A 23107-nucleotide genomic window follows, 5' to 3' on the forward strand; every position below is an offset into this window, starting at 1 on the left:
GCGTCGGGAGTGAAGCGGGACTTGAAATAGAAGGAAGGCGTGTCCATGTATCCCAGAAATCAAAGGCTAGGTAGATGTTTGCATCTCCTCATCATATAGAGAAATATCAGCGTCTTTCTTTCTCTTCTTCATTCCCGGAGAAGAACAAAACACGAGTTTTAAGGTTGGAAAGAAAAAGATGGATAGGTCTGGGATCCATGGGCGCTATCTTGCGATGGCATCTATAGTCGTTTAACGAAATACGGGGAAAAAAGAGAAGAAGAAGAAAGAAATAGCGTGATTAAGGAAAAACGGGAGGGGGGGGGGGCGTGACTAGAATGTACAATCTCAGTGCTCTTTTCTCTTTGTCTCTCCCCTTTTACGCCAGCGGGCGTCCCTGACGTCCCTTTTTGTTCGGCACAGTTGTCCATCCATCCTCGTCCACTGGGGTGGTCTCGCCCTCGCCTGCCCCCTGGGCAGCAGAAGCTTGCTGGTCTCGTGCTCCGTTGGCACGGGGTCCTCCTCGGCCTTCATTGCGGTGTCCTCGGGCCGCACCGCCACGGCCCCGACCACCACCTGGGGGTCCGCGGGGGACGCGCTGATCGTTGGAGGCCGACCTCCAGTTTCCAGACTCAGTGGCCCTTGACTTGATAGGTTCTTTGGGTTCCCGGGGCTCCCGGCTTCGCGGCGCTCCCTTTTCCTCTGTAGACGCTCCGTTTTCCTTCTCGCCAGCTTCGTCCTCGGCAGATTTGACCTCTGGCTCCTTGGCTTCCTCGGCCTGTGCAGCGGCGGCGGCAGCGGCAGCGGCAGCAGCGTCAGCTTCTTCTTTCTCAGCAGCGGCCTGCTTGGCAAGTCGTCGCTCCTCCTTTGCCTTTTCGTCGGCTTCTCGCTTCTCCCGGATGGCAATCTGGCGCTTCTCCTCAATTTCTTGCTCACGGGCCGCTGTGTTGATGGGTCGAGCGGCTCCGAATGGGCTAGCCTTGGAATCACCACTAGAACCGGTGGGAGCAGCCTCAGTAGTCTCGGTGACGGTCCGCTTCTGCAGGTTCAAGCGGGGGCGGCCGCCTTGGGCAGCGGGCGCAGGTGCGGAGGGAGAGACAGCGGTTTCAGTCTCTTCTGGGGCCTTTGCAGCATCAGGACGCATGCTAGAACGCCATTGGAAGTCCTTCTCGGCAGCAGTAGGAGCACGTTCGGGTTGCTCTCGTCGAGGAGGCCGTGAACCGTCCTGTCGTCCCTCACCCCAAGAGGCAGAGCCTTGACGAGATCCGCGGTGAGATTCGCCCCGCTCACCCATGCCTTCGGGAGCGGGACGAGATCGGCTACCTTCACGAGGTCCAGGGCCACCCTCCTGAGGCGTCAGAGGAGAAAGAGGTCCGCGTCGTTCCCAGTTCATCTCACGAGGAGCACGGGGTTCAGCGGCAGGGTCACGAGGAGGGCGACGCTCACGGTCACCACCAAAGTCAGAACCGGCACGACCACCACGCCCAGGAAGATCCGGAAGAGGTCCCTTGCGAGTCCAGTCACTAAGATCGCGAGAAGATTCGCCGCCGCGGCTGTCACCACCGCGAGCTGTATATTGTCAGTGAACCCATTGATAATCACCTAGTATAGGCAGCGGGCAGCAACTTACGAGGGTCGGCAATCTTAATCTTGATCATTCGTCCATTAAAGGATTCTCCATCAAGTGTCAGGGCCTTCTTGAGTCCTTCGATATCAGCAAACTCGACATATCCGAAACCCTTGGGACGCTGCATCTCGCGGTCCTCAATAATGCGGACGCTGACAACCTCGCAGCCCTCGAAGAATTCGGTGACGCTCTCATTGGTAGCGTCATAGGCAAGGTTACCAAGGTGGGCAGTGAAAGGGGGCTTATCGGGAAGTTTCTGAGGAAGGTTCTCCCTGATGGAGGAGTAGCCTGGCTTGCGGTTAGCGATGAAAGCTGAAGACTGAATATCTGCCAAGTACTGACCTCTATCCTGCCAATTCGACATGCCACTGCTGCCACCTCCAAAGCGAGGTCGGTCGCTAGGGGGTAGAGGCTGAGTGCCTAGTTACACATTGCTATTAACATCACTGCTACGCGTCGCGACATATCGGAAGTCCAATCATACCGGTGACTGCAAGCGAGGGTCCGTGTCAGTGGCTTTGGCTTCAGCATGCTACGGCGTGGGTATCCGACTCACCATAAGTTTCCTCAACTTCATCAGCCCAAGACCCTCCTCCAAAACCTGAATATTGGATTAGCAAACGGACACGACACAACATGACATGGGGAGGTTGGCGGCGGGGTTCGTGATGGCCCCGCGACTAGCAACGCACCACTATCAGTCAGAAAGTCCCCCAGGGACATTTTCTGCTGCTGTTCCTTCTTCTTGGGAGCTGCAGCACAATAAAATCGTCAGCCATGCTCTGAATTGGTTGGTGAGTCCGTCTTTGGTATTTCGGGGTCGGGCATACCCATGATTGCGGCGTGGGCGGCTACGCGCAACCGAGTCAAAGACCGATGCGCGCAGGACAAAAGTCGACAGGCGAAGAGCCGAACCGAGAAGCTCTCTCCTCGTCAAGCGGGCAAAGGGGACGACGGACAATGTCGCTGGTTCCGAACGAGGTAAGATTTTCTGCTTTTTTGGTCCAAGCCGGGGATTGGCGCGGGATCGGAACGATCGCGATAGTTGACAAGACCCCGACGAGCGTTGCCGTGTCTGGGGTTGTTTCGAGTCGAAATTTGCTCGAGCGTGGAAAAAATGCTGGAGTATGTGAGGGTTGCCTTCAATTTTCGCCAGCCAGGGAGTGGGATGCGCTAGTCCTATTTAATTCTAGTCCAGGTGTGCCGATGTGCGGCTTGACGGGGAGGGGCAGCTTGCACCTTGAACATTTGAAGGCCTTTGGGGCTTTGGTCCAGCTCCTATTGGGCCGTTCCGGGGACGGAGTCAGCACCTACAGCGAGCTGGTGGTGCTGTAGAGACGAAGTCTTAGTAGTCCAGCCAACCAGACCAAGGCCCTTGGGTTTGTGCGTTCATGCCGAGACCCACCTCGGACCACATATGGCCCCATGTACTCCGTAAAAGTTGCAAGTTGCCAGTCGGTATCTCAAGGTCAACGACAACGAACCAACCTGAGCCAACGAAAAAAAGACAGCTATGAGCATCTGACCCTTACCGCGTCGCATATCAGGGACTGAACATGGTTCTTTCATGAAGCTGGCCTCAATTTTGCCTCGGGGTCCAGCGAATACTTTGTTCAAGAGCGCCGCCAAGTCTTGGCATAAGCTCTGCCAGAGCAAAGCCTTTCAAGATGGCATCAAACGGTGATGACAGAACAGCAAACGTGCAACGGAGGCCACAAAGGCCAGGATTCTTTCCTCCCGAATTTGTAGAGCTTGTTGTGCCTCCATTAAAAGTAGGTGTCTACTCGGGTATGTCAACATCCACTGTCCTGCATCTCTGCATCTCTGCATCACTGAGAAAATTTTGTCTAATACACAAACAGGTACGGCGGGCGTTTTGGCCGGAGTAGGCGGAGCAATTGCCAGAGATACCAGCCCTGTGGCTAGCGGTGTATTCTCTGGAGTACAATGGTTCATGCTGGGCAGCAGCTTCTGGTGTAGGTCAAGTCTTATATGGCAACTCTTCAATCTCGCCAGATGGCCATCATCATGACTAACGCTCATGCAGTCACCAGATCTGTAGGAACAAAAGTGTACGGGGGCGAAGAAAGAATGACAACAACAGACAAAGTGTGTGTCAGTGGCTTGGCTGGTTCGACAGCGGGAGCCGTGGCCGGGTTGGCTCGTGAGTATTATCCTTCACATTGACAAGTACTTTCACTGCGTTCCTCTAGCTGATGGTTCTTGACAGGTGGCCCTGCGAGACTATTGCCAGCAATGGTTATATGGGGTTTAGTAGGAGCAGGTGGGCAAGCAATTGCCAATCGCTCGACACCATCACAGGCTAGCAAAAGTAGTGACGGCAGCAGTTGGCTTTCAAAGCTGAGCCCGTTGAAAAAGTTGACCGATGAGGAGTATATCAATATGATGAAGGAGAAAATTTTGAAAGTAGAAGTGGATATTGCTCTGATTGATGATCGAATTGCCGAACTCAAAGCTGCTGAGGAGGAAAAAGAGGGTCGAAGCCAAGCTGGAGATGCCTCGCGGTGAAGATATCAAAGAGAAATGGAGACAAATGAATCGTGGGGGATGAGCAATGCCTGAATCAGAAGCGTGGCATAAGAGGGGGTACGCTTGTAACGTCAGGGACATGACATTGTGTTCTACGCGGAAGGGAACATCATAAGGGTCTAGGGTGGGCTATTGTATCATTTCGTGGATCAGCTATTCTAGTGTGTGAAATACCCGAAGTACTTTGTCGTCATACAGGGAGTTGCTCTCTGCGATTGTGATATTTTGTCTAGTCAGCCACCTGCCACTGTTGATGAAGGAGCTTTCGTCAGACTGGATCACGCATCCCTCGCAATTTCAAGCGAGAGGAGCCTTATTACCGTCGCTTGTGTAACGAAATGAGAGGGCCAAAAAAAAAAAAAAATAAGAAGAAAAAGAAGAAGAGGAGGAGAAGGAGAAGAAAATAGGGGAAAAAGAAGGAATTAATATTCTTGTGACTATTTCTTCATCTGGTCTAAGTTACCTAGACACATGACCGATCCACGCATTGTGGCTTCTGAGAATACTCCTTGGCCCGATGCTTAGGGTAGCGGAGTAGGTCGCGATCAACGGCATTGAAGTTGACGGAGAGTTTTGTGCGCTAAAATACTGTAAGCCCACACTTGACCAAATAATGCGCTAACAATGCCCCGCTGTCAAAACATTGAATGTGGACAGGACCGGGAAGAAGCCAGGAAGCAGGAGGTCGGAATGATTAGCACATTCATAGATGCCAGATGGCAGGGCCGTCGGACTAGTGCCATGGCAATACATAGTTCCGTCGTCCAATATTATCAATATCTGTCGAACATACGCCAGGCTATATATCAAGGCTGGCTGCGCAGACCATCCCGCCAACGACCCCGTCGCCCGTACTTGACTAAACAAAGCGAGCCTGATGTCGCGACACGCTGGTATTTGTCGTGGTGTTGATTTGATAGCCTAGTCGGTACCCATACGACATGGATCATGGGGCGCAGAGTGTTCTGCCGACTGGCATGATAAAATGGGGGTTGATTTCGATGAGGCCTCCCTTGACCATCCACACCTCATGCACCCCGGGCGAGGACAAGCTGACGGACATTAGAGCGTTATCAGACCTCTGATTAAGTATGCCGACACGGTCGTCGGCCAAGCAAAGTACTATTGCGTACGGAGCATACTGGATGCTTTTGTGGCGTTGCCCGTGGTATCGTCTTGATATTTGGGACTCAGCCATTTGAACCAACGCCCACTAATCCCCATCAATGACGAGGATGGGACATTGGGACCAGACACAAGGATCTTACTGAATTGCGATGGCGCAGAGAGTGGTAGGCCAGGCCGATAGCGTGACATGGGGCTTGGACTTTTGCCCTGAACTGCATGAATGAAGTTGGCGGAGATGAATCGAGAGACAGGTCCGCGCCAGCGTCGAGGTCGGTGCTTGTTCAAGCGTGTCAGTGCGATGCAGAATTTGCTCAACATGCAAAATATCAACTGGCAGCAAGAGTAGCACAAGTGGGCGCGGCTCTGCAGCATCGACAGCAACATTGACACACGTCACACGTCACACTCGAGCAATCTCCGCTCCATTCTTGCCTCGCGTCCGACACTCGCCGGGCTGCACACTAGCTGCTGACCATTTGGCCATTTGCGATGTTGTCAAGCCAGAAGTCTCCATGTCCAGTCGATCTTGTCCGCCTGTCCAAGGAGTGTCTCTGAGGAACAGTACTTGCATCCATGTATGGAGTACATCCGCACGCTGCCCCGTGCCCCGTCATGGTGGTCATTGGTGCATAGTGGCTCTGAGCCCTCGGACCGCTCAAGTACCATTACCCCGAACCCAAGTACCCGGCTTAGCGGCTCCAGCCCACCGGACACTTCCACTGACATGGCGCCCCAGAGCACTCTGCCGCCCGAACATTGAACTCAAGCGCTGCACTGCAGGCGACGATCAATTGATCTATGTAACCAAAGGATTGCCTAGCACTCTGTAGGTACATCCATCTTTTTCTCCGACCTCCGTAATCTCATGTATGCATTTCTTTGACGACGGGTCTTCCCACTCTATTGCCTCTCTTCTCCTGTTATCTACAAAGCCCTTTGCGCGCCTGCGAGGCTTCCCTGGCCTCTTATTCTGTTTGCTGCCATAAGCCTCTCTTTGCCCATTGACGGCCCGCCCGCTTCCAACAGCTCCAGGACTACGTCCAGCCCGCCCCGACACATCCGCCACGTATCCCGGGCTTCCAGCTCCTCCAACTACTTGCACTCTCATCACGCCCCTCGGCTGTGACGTTCTGGGGGAACGGCCTTGGGTTCCGGCATACTCGGATCGGTGCGCAATCGGAAAATTTGTGTCGCCAAGCTGCTCGGCGCGGCCATCTACCACTGACGATCGACCGTGCAGTGCGGCCCAACCTCGATACCCCGACCATCGCGAAGTTTATTTTGACATCTGGCACACAAGTGATATTGACCATGGCGCTCCGCTGCTGTGCCTGCCAGTGACAGACCCTAAGGGTTGACCAATCCCCTGTATTGACGACGTAGGTCATATCTGCGGTTCCATATGGGTGCCGGTGTACTCTTTGTCCTGAAACTAACATCATAGAACCGCAGTCATTCGTTAATCGGGTTGTAGTCTCAGGTACATGTTGAGCTTCGGGGTCAAAGGCCAAACACGAATCCACATACCATGGCCCTTCTCAATCCGACTTTCCTCCTGGGAGTGCTCGTCCTACTGTACCTGTCGTCTTTTGTCTTTTTCGCTGTTATTCGAATCCTCACTGGCGTCTCCATCCAACGAATCGGATACCTGTCGCTACGCCGGCTCGCGTACACCCCTCGAGATGGCTGCAGAGTCGAGGTAAGAGGGCTGGGGCTCAACATACACCGACCGACTTTTGCCCAGCCAACTTGGATAAGTCTAGTTTTGAACGAATTGGCCGTCACGGTGGACGTACGCGAGCTTGAGGGACACAAGCCTCCCAACAACGACGGCGGCGGCGGCCATGACGAAAAGTCCGGAAGCGAGGCCTCCCCTGATGAGTCTGCGCCGCCGCCCAAGACTCAGCGCCCGCGCCGAAACGCCGACACCCAATCTCGAAGCGAAACGTGGGAAAGGTTGGCTAAGCTCAAGGAGAGAATCAAGAAGCTACACACAAACATACGATGGCTGAGAATGATTGATGTGGTCGCCACCAACTCGACCATAAATGTTGTCGACGTGGGCAGCATTCAGGTCGGCAGCCTTACTGTGGCCGTTGACACGAGGAGGAAGATTGTTGACCACGCCCGGCTCTTCAAATTTCACTCGAGGAAGAAGGAGCAACGACAAGCTGAGTGGATCATATCTTTGCGCAGCGTTCTGTTCACTGCCGATGGGAGCGAATCGCTCGAGGTCCTGGACCATTGCTTACTCAATGTCCATGGCTTCTTGTACGAGTCGCGGCAAGGCCTGCGTGATGCTACCATCTCCTTGAAGCTTGGCCGAGTCCATGTGCCGTACGACGACCTGAACGCTTGCGCATCTCGACTAAAAACTTGTCGCAGGCGACCAAACGCCGTCGACTTTGACGAACCCGTAGACATTGTCCTCTCTCATGTCACCGAAGACTCGGGCAATAAAGGCACACAACAGGATGACCTGATGAAGGCCGTGACAGATTCAAGAGAGTTTGTTAGTTCAATCCTGCGGGGCATCAAGGAGGTCCAATTCGCAGTCAGTTATGTCGGCATGACCCAAAGGATAGAATCTGTCAAGCCTGAAGGCTCGCCTATGCTCCTCAACGCCTCCATGAAGGAGGTTGGCATTGATTTGCACCGTCTAGATCCGAAATCTCCAGCCCATCGCATGTACTTCTCACCTAAGGACATTGCCCACGAGGCTCTCGCAGCCGCACTATCCCTTTCTGTTGGAATCGACGATGGTCACGGCACCCCCCAACGACTCTTGTATATACCCATGACCACCACCACAGTTAGGACCACCCTTCCATCAAAAACGATTCAGTTGGCTGAGGACGGCGCCATTGGCGAAAAGAATGCCAATATTATGTTTGCCAATTCCGTCATCACCTCGCCGTCCGTGGATCTCGATCCTGCCCATCTCCCTCTCCTCATTGCCATGATGCAACCCAAACCCAAGGCACCAAAATCCTCACGTGTGAGAAACCACAGTGTTTTGTCCAGACTCCTTCCAAAAGCCAGTATCAAATTCTCAATGCACGAACCGGTTCTTCGTATGAAGCTTAAACCGTTACAGGATACGGAAGATGCAGATGATTTTGACCTCATTATTTCATCAATATCCTCTGTTTCATTGGATGTTGAGGCATCACACTCGACCATGGAAGATATGCACTATTTTCTGGACGGAGCCATGAGATTACAGTCTCATCATTTATATTACCAGACTTGTACGGGTGATAGGTTCAACCTGATTACGACGGAGTCCTTCGACCTGAAGGCACACTTAGCCGCGAGACCTGACGTTTGTGTCGAGCTTACCGGAAATATCCAATCATTTGGGATCAGCATGGTGCGACCTGAGATAACGGACGGGCTCCGCCAAATTGTTCGGCAGCTTCGCATCGATGTGGAACCGGAGAAGCGATTCAAATCCAAGACGGCAAAGCATCAGAATTTTTTGCGATCTCTGCCTGATTGGCTCGTTAGGTACCAGATTGAAGCCACAGACTTCAATGTCGAAGTAGCTGGTGTAGACGAGGACATATCAGATGATACCAGGGGTGTCACCATACATCTAGACTCATTCTCTGCCGAATACAGGGCGCACCGTCTAGATGGTCTGCAGCGACGGCCAGGCAGGCGGCGAACTCACAGCAGATCTGTTACACAATCTGACTCAGATTTGACACCGTCACCAGCTTCTCCCCGGTTCAAGAAGAAACCACAGATTACCGGGGACGGACGTCGGCTAGCGCTGTATGCAAAAGGCATCGAGGCCCAAATTGTCGAGGGCTCAGATCATCTCGAGGTCGAGCCGTTTGTCAATGTTCCTCGCCTTGAATTGGCTTTTTCAGCTACTAGTGATAACCATGGCCCAATGTTCCACATACAGTCTACAATCAAGACCATCATGCTACAGTATTCTCTCTACCGACACTACGCAGTCGGTGTTGCCGTTTTGACGTTGCGCAAGGCCTTCATGCGAACTGGGCGAGATGTGCCCCGACCGCAACAGCACGGAACGTACGAGAAGGACCACCTCCGGCCGCCCGGTAGCTTAAGGGTCCCAGATGCGGATGGCTCATCCACGACACCGTCGGAGTTAATCACAGTCGATGTCAAAGCAGCCTTGGTCCAAATCAAAGCGGAAATGCCCCACGAGCCGCTGTTGATGCTTCGTGTGTATGGGCTCGAGACTGGACGTCATCGATGGTCGACGCCGTTTTTGACCTCAAAGGTCATCAGGCTCTACGTTGAAACACCACGCATGCGTAATGTGTGGTCAAGGATGATTGGTATTAAGCATGGCCGTGTCGACCTTCGTGAGTCAAAGCACAAAGCCCCTCAAGGTGGCTATGTGGAAGAGAAGATGTTCGACGTGGCCACGGAAGCTCTTCGTATCGCTATCCCACATGAGGTCATCGTTTCCCGCATCACGGATAACTTTATCAACGTAATAAAATCAGTAAAGCAGCTTCACCATCGATTCAAAACCGGCACAAATGAGTATATTCTTGAAAAGAAACCCGAAGAGCCCAAACACGTACCCAAGGTCTCCGTCCGCTCGCGGAGCTTTCTCTTTGAGCTCGAAGATGGTGCATTTGAATGGAAACTAGGCATCATCTACCGTACGGGTCGGGTGGAGCAAACCCAGCGACTGGCCCGGGAAGAAGCTTTTGAAGCCAAATCTAGGAAAGTTCAGGATGAGGAACTGCGCAAGGGCGGAGGAAAGCTTCGTGCTCGATCGACATTTCCTCGCGGCCGTGGAGAGCATTCAGCCTCATCGTGGTTCAGAAGCAGAAGCGCGGATGCCTACAAGGCCGACGATACTGGTCACGAGATTAAAGGCGGCACCATGCCTAGATATGATCCCGACCGAGAACATGTTGGCATCCATGGAAATTCCAAACTGTCTGAAGCTGAGGCTCATACTGCTCTTCACAGGTTCAACGCGCAGTCCTGGAAAAAGCGCATTGACCGGGCTTACGAAACGTCACGAAAGAGTATGCGTGAGTTGCGTGAGACTTTCTGGGGCCCTAATCATTTACCCGATGATGTAGAAGAGACGGAAAATATTCTAGAGGTTCCTCAGCGCCCTGCCCTTATGTCCGCACTGATATCTGAGCTTCACTTCATGATTGACAAACCGTCCTTTGCAATGAAGGATTTGCCCGACTTTATCCATACGGTTGGCAAGGGAATGCCAAAGGATATGCAGTATGGGCTTCTCGTACCCATGCACGTTGCAATTCAAATGGGCGAAGCTCGCATGACGTTGCGCGACTATCCGCTGCCCTTGTTGCATATCCCAGGTCTCAAAACAGGACAGTCGTCAAGACTGCAGTCCGTGTCTCTGAAGGCTAATTTTGTACTGGCGGAAGAATTCAGGGGACATGAGTCGACGAAGAAAGTCAGAGTCGATGTTGTGCCCCCACGATCTAGCGACCCCAAGTCTTCTAAAGAAGGTTCCTTTGCTATTGAAGTCCGAAGGACCATCGGGCCAGTCAAGTCGTTTTCGGAAGTGTTTATGGACATCAACACGGCCCTGCCAACACGAATCACATGGGGTCCGTGCTATCAACCCGCCATCCAGGATATGATGATGGTCATTGAGTCCTTCACGAAGCCACAAGTCGACCCATCAGAACGAGTCGGCTTTTGGGACAAACTCCGTCTCAACACACATTCCCGTGTCCATGTGGCCTGGAAGGGGGATGGTGACATGCACTTGTCTCTTAAGGGCACTAGGGACCCATACCTAGTAATTGGAAATGGTGCCGGGTTCTTAATGTGCTGGCGCAATGACATTAGATGGCACATCAATGCCGAGGACAATCCTAAACGATTCATGACGGTGGATAGTGGCGAGTACGTGCTTGCAATCCCCGACTACAGCCACCAAGTCCGCGAAGCTGCCCGTCGACATGACCACGGGACTGCACGTGTGGTTGGGGATACATGCGCCGATGGTGCCATTTTTAAGAAGGTGATTATGAAACTCTCGGGCAAAGTACAGTGGATGGCGGGCTTGTTGTTCGAGCGTGCCATCGAAAATGGGGAGAGGAGCTTCTCATTCAAGCCTCACTATGAAGTAGTGCTGAAAAATCCAATCTACGCGAAACCTGATCCGGACGGTCTGCCGTATGACGCGTTGAGGGGATTTAGAAGTCGGCATATTCATCTTTCAATCGCAGTTCGCGCACCCGTCGACCGAGACTGGATGTCTGAGAAAACAGAGCCATCTAGGAGCTACAACACGGTCCATCTTACTCCGCGATTTTTTACACATTTCTTCCAGTGGTGGGGTTTGTTTGGTCAGCCCATGTCACTCCCTATTCGACAAGGAAACCTCTGGCCTGGGCGGGAGAAGAGTAGCAAAAAGTTTGGAAGGCATCTTGCCACAGTCAAATACAACCTGTTGCTGGCTCCCCTGTTTCTCAGTCACATCTACAAACACAAGGATGCCGAAGATTTCGCTGAGAACGCCGTTTCCGCGACTGGCTTAAAAGTCCGCTTTGACAGCTTCATGCTTGACCTTCACCAACGAAGAGAAGAGTTTAACACACTTGCCAAAGGAAAGAGCACTCAGAGTAGGACGTCTGGGATTAAGATTCACGCAGCCCAACTTGATCTCACCAATGCAGATGTTCGTGCTGTTTCAGCAAGCTTACGAGGCACCACTACAGAGGCCATCAGGAAGGGGACCATTTCCACTTTAATCACTGAGCAGGATGATAAGCCCGACTTGTCTAGATTCACCATCCCTGATAACGACTTTAGTTGGATCGACATGGATGATTTTGTAGAATTGGACTGGATTCTACCCACCGAACCTCATCCTGATACCAAAATTTTACCGCTTGCATTTGCCCCTCGTCTCACATATTTCCGACAAACGGACATTGGGGGGATTATTGCTGGCGACCCGACACGAACAAGCCCATTTGGCAATGAGCCCACCCATTTCTGCATCATGACACATGACGACGACCCAAGACGAGTCCAGAGCCAGCTAATCCAAGAACGACTGGATCAACTAGCCATTCAGATGCAGACGCACTCCCGAAATATTGGCGAGGCAGAGTTGAGGGTGATCCAAACCAATGGAGAGGAACCTGAGCTTGTAGAGCATTTCGACGCACTAAAGAAGCATGTCAGCGTTCTCAAAGACAAGGAACTATTCCTGAACACCATGCTTGACCAGATGCAAAATAAAGTTCGCGGAAGCAGCAATGGGCACAGAAGACCGTCAGAGCCATCATCATCAAGTTCCGAAGATCTTGTTGACATGCCACCCACCGCGGAATTTGAAAGCGAGTTCAAGAACCGATTTGTCATTCACAATTTGCAACTCAAATGGAATAACCTGCTGCGAAATATTGTGCTTCGATACATTCACCAAAACAGCCAACGACGTGGTTTCGTCTATTACCTGTCACGGCCCGCCGTCAAATTCATCTTGGATATTGTTGAAGAGCAGAGCAGGGCAAAGGCCAACAAAACTGCCAAAGGCGGTGCCCCTTCAACCACCAATGGTGGTACGTCGTCACCCAGTCCTAGTGTACCGGAAAAAGATAGCGCTGCAGACCTCGAGGATCGCATAAAAAGCATTCTCGAAGACGGCAAACGCTTCACAGACACCAGCTTCGACGCCAATGGCGACGTGAATTGTGGTTCGATTGAAGACCTGGAGGGTGGCATTGCGAAGGAATTCAGCCCCCAAAGCAGCTATCATGTTCGATTGATAGCTCCGCAAATTCAGCTCCAAAGCGAAAAGAACAAAAAACATGTGGTTCTTGTCACCGCCAAGGGTATGGAGCTCAAGGTTCTTGAGGTCATGGACAAGGAACGAATCTCTGATACTGTCAGTGGTCTGGTCCAGCGCCGTTTTCTCGTAAACATGGACAGTACACAGTTCTTTGTTACCCACCAAAAATGGTTCCTGACTAGTTTGGTTTCCATGTATGCGGGTAGCAAATACGGCGCACCGAACGGGTCTGCCTGGCCGCCATGGGTTCCTATGGAGGTCATGTTCAATTTCCAGACCGATCCTTTTGGCTTTAAACGTGTTGTCCAGAAGACATCTGCCATGCTTCGTTATGACAAATACAATAACTTGCGTCTGAAGTACAACGACGAGGTCAACGAAGATGGCGGAGAGGATGTTGCCTCGAGCGAAAATGCCGAATGCCGATCGGACAATCTCTGGGTTGAATTTCCACAAGCACGAGCGCTTTGCAACAGTTCTCAATACTATGCCATGTACGTAATCGTGCTGGACCTGCTGATGTATAGCGAGCCGCTGGAGAAGACCCGCAGTGAGCGACTTGAGAAGATTATGCTCGCATCCGACTTCAGCGATTTGAGTGGAACACCGCGGATGGTGCAGAAACTCCAGGAGCGTATCAGACAGTTGGAGGACATCAAGCACCATTTCCAGGTCTACTCTAAATATCTGGATAAGAAGGGCTGGGAAGACAGACTCGCCCTTGAACGAGATTTGGCAAGCTGTGAAGATGAACTTTTCTTCATGATGAAGGCTATTACTACATCTCAGCGCAAATATGAAATCGATAGCGACACAAGTGCGTTACTGAAGTGGAGTATTTCTGCGCGGGACATTGTGTGGCATCTCATCCAAGACTCTGCAGAGCCACTCGTTGAGCTGCAACTCAAGGACGTCGAGTACGATCGTACCGATAACTCTGATGGCTCTCACATGAATCTTATTCGGGTCGGAAAAGTCCTTGGTCTTAACCTACTACCTGACGCCACGTATCCGGAGATTATTGCACCGTACAGTGAATCTGACAGAAACGCCACGACAGGCGACACCGAAGAAGATATGATTCGGGTGTACTGGCACATGCTCGAAGCAATAGCAGGCATTCCTGTGATGGATCGCTTCGAGGTTAAACTTGTGCCAATGAAGGTGCAACTAGAGCGAGAAGCGGGCAAGCGTCTGTTTGAGTACATCTTCCCTGGCATGGATAAAGACAAGGGAACAAAGGACGACTCGCCTCTCATGGTCAAGCATCAAGCTCCTAGCACAGATGAAGTCGATATCGAGTCTACGAACAGCTCAGCCAGTCGTCTGGGCATTCCAGCTGTGGACAAGGATTCATCTGGGTTTAGTACACGAGCGGGATCCCTGGAATTGCGTTTGAGACCGACATTGACATCGAACAACGTCCAGGAGAGCAGCCCGAAAAAGGCTCTCAGCGTCAAAAGCTCCGAGGGAGGCGGTCATGCGTTTAGACTATTCCGGTCTGGACACACGGGAAAGACGGTGATATCCAAGAAGGCGTCTCACGAATCACTCCGAGGAACCGGCGCGCCTCGACCCGGCATGATGGTGCGATCCTCCACGGGATTCTCGTCCAAGGACAGCAAGGATTCCACAGAAACTAAGAAGGGATCTCGTTGGCGAGGCGGAAAGTCGCAGGCAGAAGACAAGCAGCAATCGGATGACCTCACTAAGATGATTAACCGAGCGAACAACTACATGACGTTTGCATACATTCGGATGCCGTCAGTGGTTCTCTGTCTGAGCTACAAGGGCAAAGACCAGCGCAACTTTGAAGACGTCCATGACTTTGTGTTTCGACTCCCAACGATTGAGTGGCAAAACAAGACGTGGTCCAACCTGGATCTGGCGCTTGCTCTGAAGAAAGCCGTGGTGAAGGCCTTGATTTCGCATACAGGTGCCATCATAGGCAACAAGTTCTCCAAGCACCGACCTAACGCAGAGCAGCGCAGCAAGCTACGAGAAATGGCAAACAGCTCTGTCCTCATCACGACCTCGGGCTCCTCCCAGCATTACGCTGCGAGCATCAACGATAGCGACGACTCGTCCAGCTTCTATGGGACTTCACCAATCGACTACTCTCGCTCTCCACCGCGCTCTGCACGCGCCGGCAGCACACACAGTAGCATACCGGCGCCTCGATCTACCAGCCGTAGTAGCAGCGTGGCCAGCGGTCGGTCTTACCGAACCGGCGGTTCATCACATAATGGCCCCAGCGCACCGAGTTTCCTTTCCATGACCACTCCCCCAACACCGATCGAAGGGCGTAACGAAGCTGGCATCGACTTGATGCGTCCCTCCTCTAGCCACGGATTCAGCAACTCCAACCACCGCCGGGCGCTCCGCAACGTCAGCGCAGGAGATAGCCGGCCCTCCACGAGTGCAGGGAGCGTCGAATCGGGAGATCGTCGTAGAGCCGGTGCCCCCTCACTGAGAGACAGACTCAGTGTCTTTACGGGCCGCAAGCGCGAAAGTAGCGACGTACCAGACGAGAGCAATGATGTTACTGGAGATGATGAAAGCACAAACGATGGGAAAACCCCGCGTGGGAAGAAGTTGAGTTGGGCACAAGCGCGGACTAAAACGGGCTGAGGAGTGGCCGTTTTGGTATACTTACATATATACATGTATAATTTTTTTGTTTTGAGCAAGGCGTTGTTTCGTTGGCTTAGAGGAAGCCAGTGGAAAAGGCGGCTTTTTGTGCTTTTGGGGAATGTGCATTGTATGCGAGCTGTGCATAGGACGGGATAGTTATTTAGTCACTGAGCTTGGCTCTCGTTTGTTTTGTCAGATCCTTTGTGAGTCTACGCGAAGTTGTGAAGGGTGCTGCTGCGTTAACAGAGTTGTCGTCTGCTGAGCTGCAAATGCTTGCTGGTAGCTAGTGAGTGGCGGGCTGGTTAGCAAGTTTGCTACTTCCTCTTGCTAGTTATTGATGAAAATTACAGATTTTTGTGACAGTATACCGATGGACGCGTAGTTGCTTGCAATGATGTGGTGCGGACTTGGCCGAGAAGATATAATCTAAATTCCACGACATCCGCCATGGCATTAAGCTACATCACAGAACTCGATCTGGCTATTCGCAACTAGTATTACCTATGTTTCACAAAACCTTCACCGGCGGAGGTGTCTTTCGTTGCTAGCCTTTGTTTTGAAGTGCTGGAGGCTGTGCTCGGAGGGCAGCTTTGAAGTCGGGATGAAATAGGATTTTGTATACATGTACAGTCTGCAGAGGATGGGATTGTGTTTCGCTTGCGACCTCGGCCTGGGGATATACAAGCCATTGATGCTTTGTCTGAATACTACGTCAAATTCCATCTCAGAAGTTTTACATGATGATAACTGTCACTTGGGCGAATCTACTCTGTATGTCAACACCATCATGAACCCTTTGCACAAAGCTGTATATTTCGCCCGTCCACCCAATTACCTGAAACCACTAATTCAATGAGGTGTGTTGATCTTGGACTTGATGCATGTTTCTACAGGAATTCTTGCTGTGCTCCTCGCCCCTGGGTGGTTTGCTTGTTACTGATGATGAAATCCGGAGCCGCTAATGGACAAGCCCAAGACGAACTGCGCGACGTCTTTCTGTGCAAAATGGCAATATTCGCCGTCTAGCATCATCAGCCTAACCCCCTCCTTCAATTGGACTCTCCTATTGCCCCGATTGCTTAGGCGTGAAACCAAAACCGATCTTCGCGGATGCCATCTCCTTACAGCACTCGTCTAGCAAATCCCCCGATCCAACGACCTTGTCGACGAGAACGGAGTATAGGTTGGGCAGAGGCTTGCCCCGGGCCAGGTCACGCAACGCGGTAAGTTGCCAGTCCTCACAATCGCCACAAATATACAGCGCTTCCAGTGACTTGGGGAGCATGCGAGCGAAAGAGCCACTGGGCGCTCCCATGAGAGCTGCCTCGAGAATACGGGACTTGATATAGAGCCGTTGGAGATTTTGGAGGCCTTCGAGTGAAAAATAGCTCGACCTTGGATATATCGACGGATTGCCCGAGTGCTGAGGAGTCCAGCTCAAGGTAAGCTCCTTAATGGTTTTGTGCGTGTTAAACGTTGAAAAGACGTCCTCAACATCATCGGGCAAAGTCTGTTCCCCTGCTATAATCTTGAGCGACACGAGATCGTAAACGGCAGCACCTTGTATGATGTCGCGATACAAGAACAAGGCGCTTTCCTGCAGTTTGAGAGTGAAGTGTAAACTGCCTTTTGTTCTGCAAAATTCCCAGGTTGCAAATTTTGCAACCTCGCCTTCTGGTTCTGGCAGACTCAAGATTAATCTTGGCGACAAATCCAGATCGCTTGCGAGCCGTAAAAGTCGAGGGAAGCCACGCAAGACAGTGGGCATTATCAGATATATTCGCTTGGCATTTGGGCAAAGAGCACAAAGGGCCTCCAAGAATGCATCCATGATGTTGTCGCCATCTTCTACCGGGAGCAATTTTCTTCGGCCGGGCGTCTCATTTGCCAGCTTTTGGAGATCTGGCAACATGGGCGCAAGGCATTGCATATCCCCCTTGTTTATGAAGACGGGGCCATGACGCGTTTTACGGTCGATAGTTAAAGATATGACTTTGACATAGTTTGCTAGTTGCTTATTTTTAATGATGCCACTAGCAATTAATCTCAAGCGCTTGATGCACCATAATATCTCTTCGGTGCCGCTCCTGAGACTAGGTATTGTCGAATATACCTCGGGATCACGATAAAGGAGTCGCTGGGCTGAGGCGAGAAAATTTTTGGAAACGCTGCATAGAGGGACGAGAGCCTTGTTCCTACCCTTCGGAGCCACCATCTCATAGAATGTTTCAATTATTACGCCGAAGATTTCAGGTGGCAGATGTTCAATGTAATTCTTGCTGGGATCCGGTCTCTCGCTTTCCATGGTGTTCTGCTGCAGAGACATGTTGGTGCCGCCTCAACAATCTGACGTCGTGAAAATTCAAGTGGTGTAGTAAGAGTGAAGTCTGAAGAGGGAAGTGAAGAGAAGAAGGGTGCAATTATGGATAAGGCCAGAGAAATTGTTCTGCAGGATTAGGAGTGTCTTTGTATTAAAGCATTCTAGGCCGTTCTTGAGAGTGTCACGTGGGAGTGTGTAAAGATTTTTCAACAAAGACGTGGTCATTCATGAATATTTAAAAGAATTAATGGACAGAGATGACAGGCTTGGTTTATTGCCCTTGAAAGCTGGTTGCTTGGTTCACACCGACAAGCGGCTTCCAAAATGTATGTCTGTCTTTGTTCCCTTCAGTGATTGTCCATGCGGCATACGCTCGTATCCTTTCACTTCATTTGCTTGCTTCCAACTTGAACATGATGTACGCAGTTGTTGAACAACATGCTGCCATACGTTTTCAAAAGCCGAGCAAGGGAACGCGCCGACGTTTTCATGAACTGAGCCCGCCTTGCTGGCTGACTCTTCCACGTCACAGGCTGAATAGACTCTCGGTTCGACAATACTTGTGATTAAGCAGTCCTGAAATCGCTGCCTATAGCCAAGATCAGAGTTTGCGCCGTGCTTGTTGTACCGCCATGCGCCTGGCATCACTGACTACAAGCAGACCTAGCTGTTCGAGCCGTGTCGGTCCAGGTTAAATGTGACCAACATGGCAGCAGATCATGTCACGATATGCTTCGCACCGAAGCCGGTGATGCTACTTCGTGCATCGATAGAAAATTCGGGATGGAGCCCGGTGCCTCGGCGTGAAAAACTGATGACATTCATCGATGCCGCTGAGGCGATCATATGCGGGCCGCGAAATACCCTCTCATCGTCGTGGCGGCATAGCATTTTAAAGACCTTCTTTGGCGGTGGAGAAAAGAGAACAAATATATGGAATCCCGACAGGAAACGAACGACCAGTTTAGATATGCCTATAGGCGCAGAGCGAAATTGGACACGGTTATGAATAAAACAGAGACTTGAGTTCTAACCAGAATCAAGGCTCGACATGCTTGCTACACCCGCTTTCGTTTTGGACCGGGATAGACTTTCCGCGGCCAGGGTTGTTGGTAGTCATCTCTCCAGAACATGACAGTTGAATCAGAGCCGAGGGGAAATGGTGTTGGAAAGTCAGAAACCAAGTGGCGCAAATGGCGAGAAGCATAGCGGCGGCCAAGCAAAGGATTTGATGCGCCTATCTCTGCTGGAATGTTGGTAAGCTCTATGAAATGTTTATAGGTTCCATCATGTGGCTGATGACCTCGTCACATTAGACTAGGCGATCATCAAAGTCTACCTTGCTCTAGCTGGCATCGCAGAAGCCTGTTTCCCCTCAATGAGAGGCTCGTCCATTGTACAAAGACAGAGCCTCCCACACTCGCCTCTCGCTTCGCGAGCGCATCCAGTAAGTACTCGGGCAGCATCTTCCTCAGCAAAGCCATTGTTATAGCTGGTAACTCGACAGCTTTACCAACTCGACCGCATCTATATCAGTGACAGGCAGGCAGAGGATGCTAAGCAAGAGGGGTCACGAAGCTGCAAAGGGGAAATCGGTTCAAGACCCTGCAGGCACCCCCGTCGTGGAGCACTCCATATTTTCCCCCGCATTGTGCATCGTGGTGGGTATGACGGCATGATAATACGCTGGAGCAAATGGGACGTCAGTGATAAGCATCGTCTGTCATGAGCAGAGTCGCTTAGAGTCTGCGAGCGCCTTTGTCGAATGACAGTGGCCAAGGCAGAAGCAAGATTGGGAAACAAAGGTCGGCCTGCATAATCCAAGCAACCACCCAGCAAAGTTGTCACACTGGCGGGATTAACGGGCAACTGCGCTTCGCGTCATGGGTCAAGCATGTGGCATGGTCGAGACAGAGACGGGAACGAACCATCGATCGAGACTTTGGAAAATGATGAACGCCGACCCACGCCGACTTCCTTGATCATGTTGGTGACAAAAGTTCACTATGATCAAGAAAGAGACCCTGGTTCGGCCCACGGCGCACCATATGTACATTCCTTGTTCTCTACCCGCGAGTGACATTTGGGATCCTCCAAGGAGGGACGTGGTCGATGCGTCCCCGTTTGTCCTGGTTCAAGCAGAGCATGAACTTGCAAAAGAAACACCGATCACCGACGGGCCGCAACAGTAACAGTGATATGAACCATTACGGTGCCGTACACGCGACGTGAGTCTTCACATCGTCTTGGTTGCCCGCTGTTGCCGGTTGGCCATATATGACTACAGTTGCACGGGGGGCCTGTGACGGTGCGCCAGCTGGCTGCTGTTTGATAAGCGCCGTGAACCTGTCGTCGTAGTTTCTTCATGGCTCGGATTGTACAAACCCGAGACCATCAAATAACTAGCCCAAGAGGACATCGCGAATGCCAAGCAAACATGCCGTGTACTGATGTGTCGACTCAAGTATGTATGATTAGTCGTGGAATCAAGTGCCGTAATCAGCCAATAGACTGCTACCCAACGGGGGCAAATTGCGATTTGGTTTGTTTCTTCAAGACCCTAGCCTCAACTTGCAAGTACGTATTCGCAAATGTTCACGGGGGGTTCCCTCCAATTCCCCATTAGCGTCATCGAACAAGGCGGTGCCATCCGGGTCAAGTCACCTGACGATGATCCTGGTGAGGGGAGACCAGAAGTGCAAGAAACAGTCTGGAATCTGGCCATGTCACTGCAATGGAACATGCGAAACGCTCGAGCGCCAACAACCTTAGAGGTAGAGTTATGGCCGGCCTCAGCACGTACGCCGCACGTTCGTCGGCTTATCGCATGCGAGGACTTGGCGAACCCAACAAAGACAATGGCTGATGACTAGATGGCAATTGTACTCCGTGTAATGGACGGGCAATATGGAGGAATTGGGCCCGACGTCGTGTCTGTTCCCCAGAAGCTTCCCGTTCAACCAGCGGCGTCATCGGGGTTTTCTTCTTTGGCTGGGTCAGCGTAATTGGGATGGTGGGGGTCTCGGATGTTTGTCCAGCTGATGATGTTGGTGTCGACAAGAACTCCGTAAAGCCCCCCATCTTTTTTTCGGGTGTCTCGAGTCTCATGCTCAGCATTTCAGGGGAGCTGCTGCCTGGCTGCCTGGGTGTTTGGGTGTTTGGGTGTTTTGGGCGTGTGTCGGGGCCCTCGGTGCGCTAGATGCCCAAAACGTCATGAGTCGATTCAAGCCGGCTGGCTCCCCTTTTTGTTGTCACCAGCATTGTTGAAAATTTCACAGGGTGACTGAAGCTGCAGGAAGGGTAGTCGTGGTGTGCGTTGAGTGGAATGTCGGGACCAGGGATATCGTGGATGATATGTGATGGCCTTGCTGAATGGAACCAAAAGGTGAGCTTTGCACTTTGAGCCAGAGTTGACTCGATGGCGAATTGCGTGCCGGCCAGATGCGTAGGTACACACTAACGTGCTAGGGTGCGACTTTGCATGCCGCCTGATGCTACGACACCTTGGGCGACCAAATGTCGTTTGCCGCGCATACAATATCGTTGTAAAGCACACTGTCCCTTCTTGCCCGTTCACACTTTGTTCTTGGCTTGTCTCGTTCTTGCCGTACGAGGAAAGGCGCCGTTGACTACTCCGTACCCAGGAACCTTCGGTAGGTCCCTAAACTATGTCCAGTCCCGAATGAGGGAAGGCTCGTCTGTCCAGAGCAGGGCGGCGCCTTCCTTCGAAGGAGGATGGGCAGCTGAGAATGGCAGCCCCGGGCGATTGGCCCAAGCTCAGGGCTAGGAGGCACCGGCTCTGGATGGTATCTGGGGTACCAGCATGAACTCGTCAACCAGTTGCAGAGCTGTCGTGCCAGCACTTCGAAATGCCCTCAGATCCGGTCCCGCCTCGTTGTCACTTTTGCCAAGATGCCTACCTAGGTACATACCTCCCTGCCGCCGACTGTCGCTCGACGACCTTGACCATGGCTGAACATCTGAACCCCTTGGACAGCCCTCGCCAACCCATGACCATTGTCGTGTGAGCATCCAAATGTTTTGTTCGGCTGTTCAACCTCTCAGCCCCCTTCAGCCACGACTGACCGCTCAGCGGAACCAGCTGCTTGACTGGTCAATGATTTGCCTGACTGACTAGCACAGCACCAAGGGATCAAGGGATCAAGGGACCCTGTGGGCTTGGGCTGCTATCCGGCCATTGCCTTTCAGCCTCTGGCTTGTTCTGCTGCCCTCATTCGAATAGCTATCGCCCATCGGCTTCTCCGCCCCCCCAAAGCACCTACAGCTCGTCGGTACGCCGCCCTGATTCGCTGATAACGGATGTCGGATCGAACGGGGCGATAACCCAAACAGCCATCGATATCAGCCAAAAGCCACCCCTCCCTTTCACGGCGTTATCAACTAGTCATTGTCTGGCGCCGTCAGTCGTCCACCAGCGTCACTCGAAATCGGCCCAGCATGCGTATTACGGAGTAGTCGCTTAGCCCAGTACACGAAGGCCAAAGGCAAATGAACCAAGTTCTGCCTCGTCGCTATCTGTGAGGCTTATCCCCCCGTTTCTTTTGCTTCGTGCCGCTTCCCCAAACTTAACTTTCTTTTCTTCACTTTTGGTCTCTGCCGCCGAGCCATACCAGCGTCTTTCAGCCTCTTTGACCGGAGAGAGCAGTGCCGTTGCCGTTGCCGCTGCCACTGCCGCTGCAAGGCACGTCGTCCAACAGCGACCTTATCGCTAGCCAGAGCAGGCTGCGTTGTACAGTCACGTAATCGCCGCCTCCGTTCTTCGCTGCGACCCTCGAATTTGACGGCTTCTGATTAGCTGCGGCTGGCCGGGGCGACCTGCCTTTCTCAGGCTTTGATATCCTTGTCCTATTCTTGTGGAGCCTTCGCTGTCGACCACACGAGACCGCAGGCCCTCGCTCGTTACGTATCAGAATCCTGCCTACACACGACCATCGGCTCCAGCAGTGCGAGCCACGTTTCCCCAGGTGCCCAGGCTTCTAGTCTTACACGGGAAGCCGGAAGCTGCACCGCTGTGTATTGAGTATCGGCCTTCAAATCTTTGACGACTCAGACCCCC

General features: G+C 52.1%; 4 protein-coding genes across 4 annotated transcripts; 2 read left to right on the forward strand and 2 right to left on the reverse strand.

Annotated features, from left to right (window-relative positions):
- Positions 1–358: 358 nt before the first annotated feature.
- MAA_08897 (RNA recognition motif domain protein) lies at positions 359–2440 on the reverse strand (the record flags this gene model as incomplete). Its single annotated transcript, XM_007826895.1, has 7 exons — positions 359–1548; positions 1610–1894; positions 1949–2026; positions 2091–2096; positions 2163–2207; positions 2299–2358; positions 2437–2440. The coding sequence occupies 7 exons, from the start codon at positions 2438–2440 to the stop codon at positions 359–361; spliced, it is 1668 nt and encodes a 555-aa protein (XP_007825086.1).
- An 833-nt stretch (positions 2441–3273) lies between these two features.
- On the forward strand, positions 3274–4135 carry MAA_11415 (Beta-ketoacyl synthase; the record flags this gene model as incomplete). Its single annotated transcript, XM_011413409.1, has 4 exons — positions 3274–3394; positions 3469–3582; positions 3654–3770; positions 3837–4135. 4 exons carry the CDS (start codon positions 3274–3276, stop codon positions 4133–4135), a joined length of 651 nt encoding a protein of 216 aa, XP_011411711.1.
- Positions 4136–6812: 2677 nt separating this feature from the next.
- MAA_08896 (fmp27-like protein) lies at positions 6813–15707 on the forward strand (the record flags this gene model as incomplete). Its single annotated transcript, XM_007826894.1, has 1 exon — positions 6813–15707. The coding sequence occupies one exon, from the start codon at positions 6813–6815 to the stop codon at positions 15705–15707; it is 8895 nt and encodes a 2964-aa protein (XP_007825085.1).
- Positions 15708–16773: 1066 nt separating this feature from the next.
- On the reverse strand, positions 16774–18036 carry MAA_08895 (uncharacterized protein; the record flags this gene model as incomplete). Its single annotated transcript, XM_007826893.1, has 1 exon — positions 16774–18036. One exon carries the CDS (start codon positions 18034–18036, stop codon positions 16774–16776), a length of 1263 nt encoding a protein of 420 aa, XP_007825084.1.
- Positions 18037–23107: the final 5071 nt, after the last annotated feature.

Source organism: Metarhizium robertsii (assembly GCF_000187425.2).
Source record: "Metarhizium robertsii ARSEF 23 chromosome Unknown MAA_Scf_7, whole genome shotgun sequence".
NCBI lineage: Eukaryota > Fungi > Ascomycota > Sordariomycetes > Hypocreales > Clavicipitaceae > Metarhizium > Metarhizium robertsii.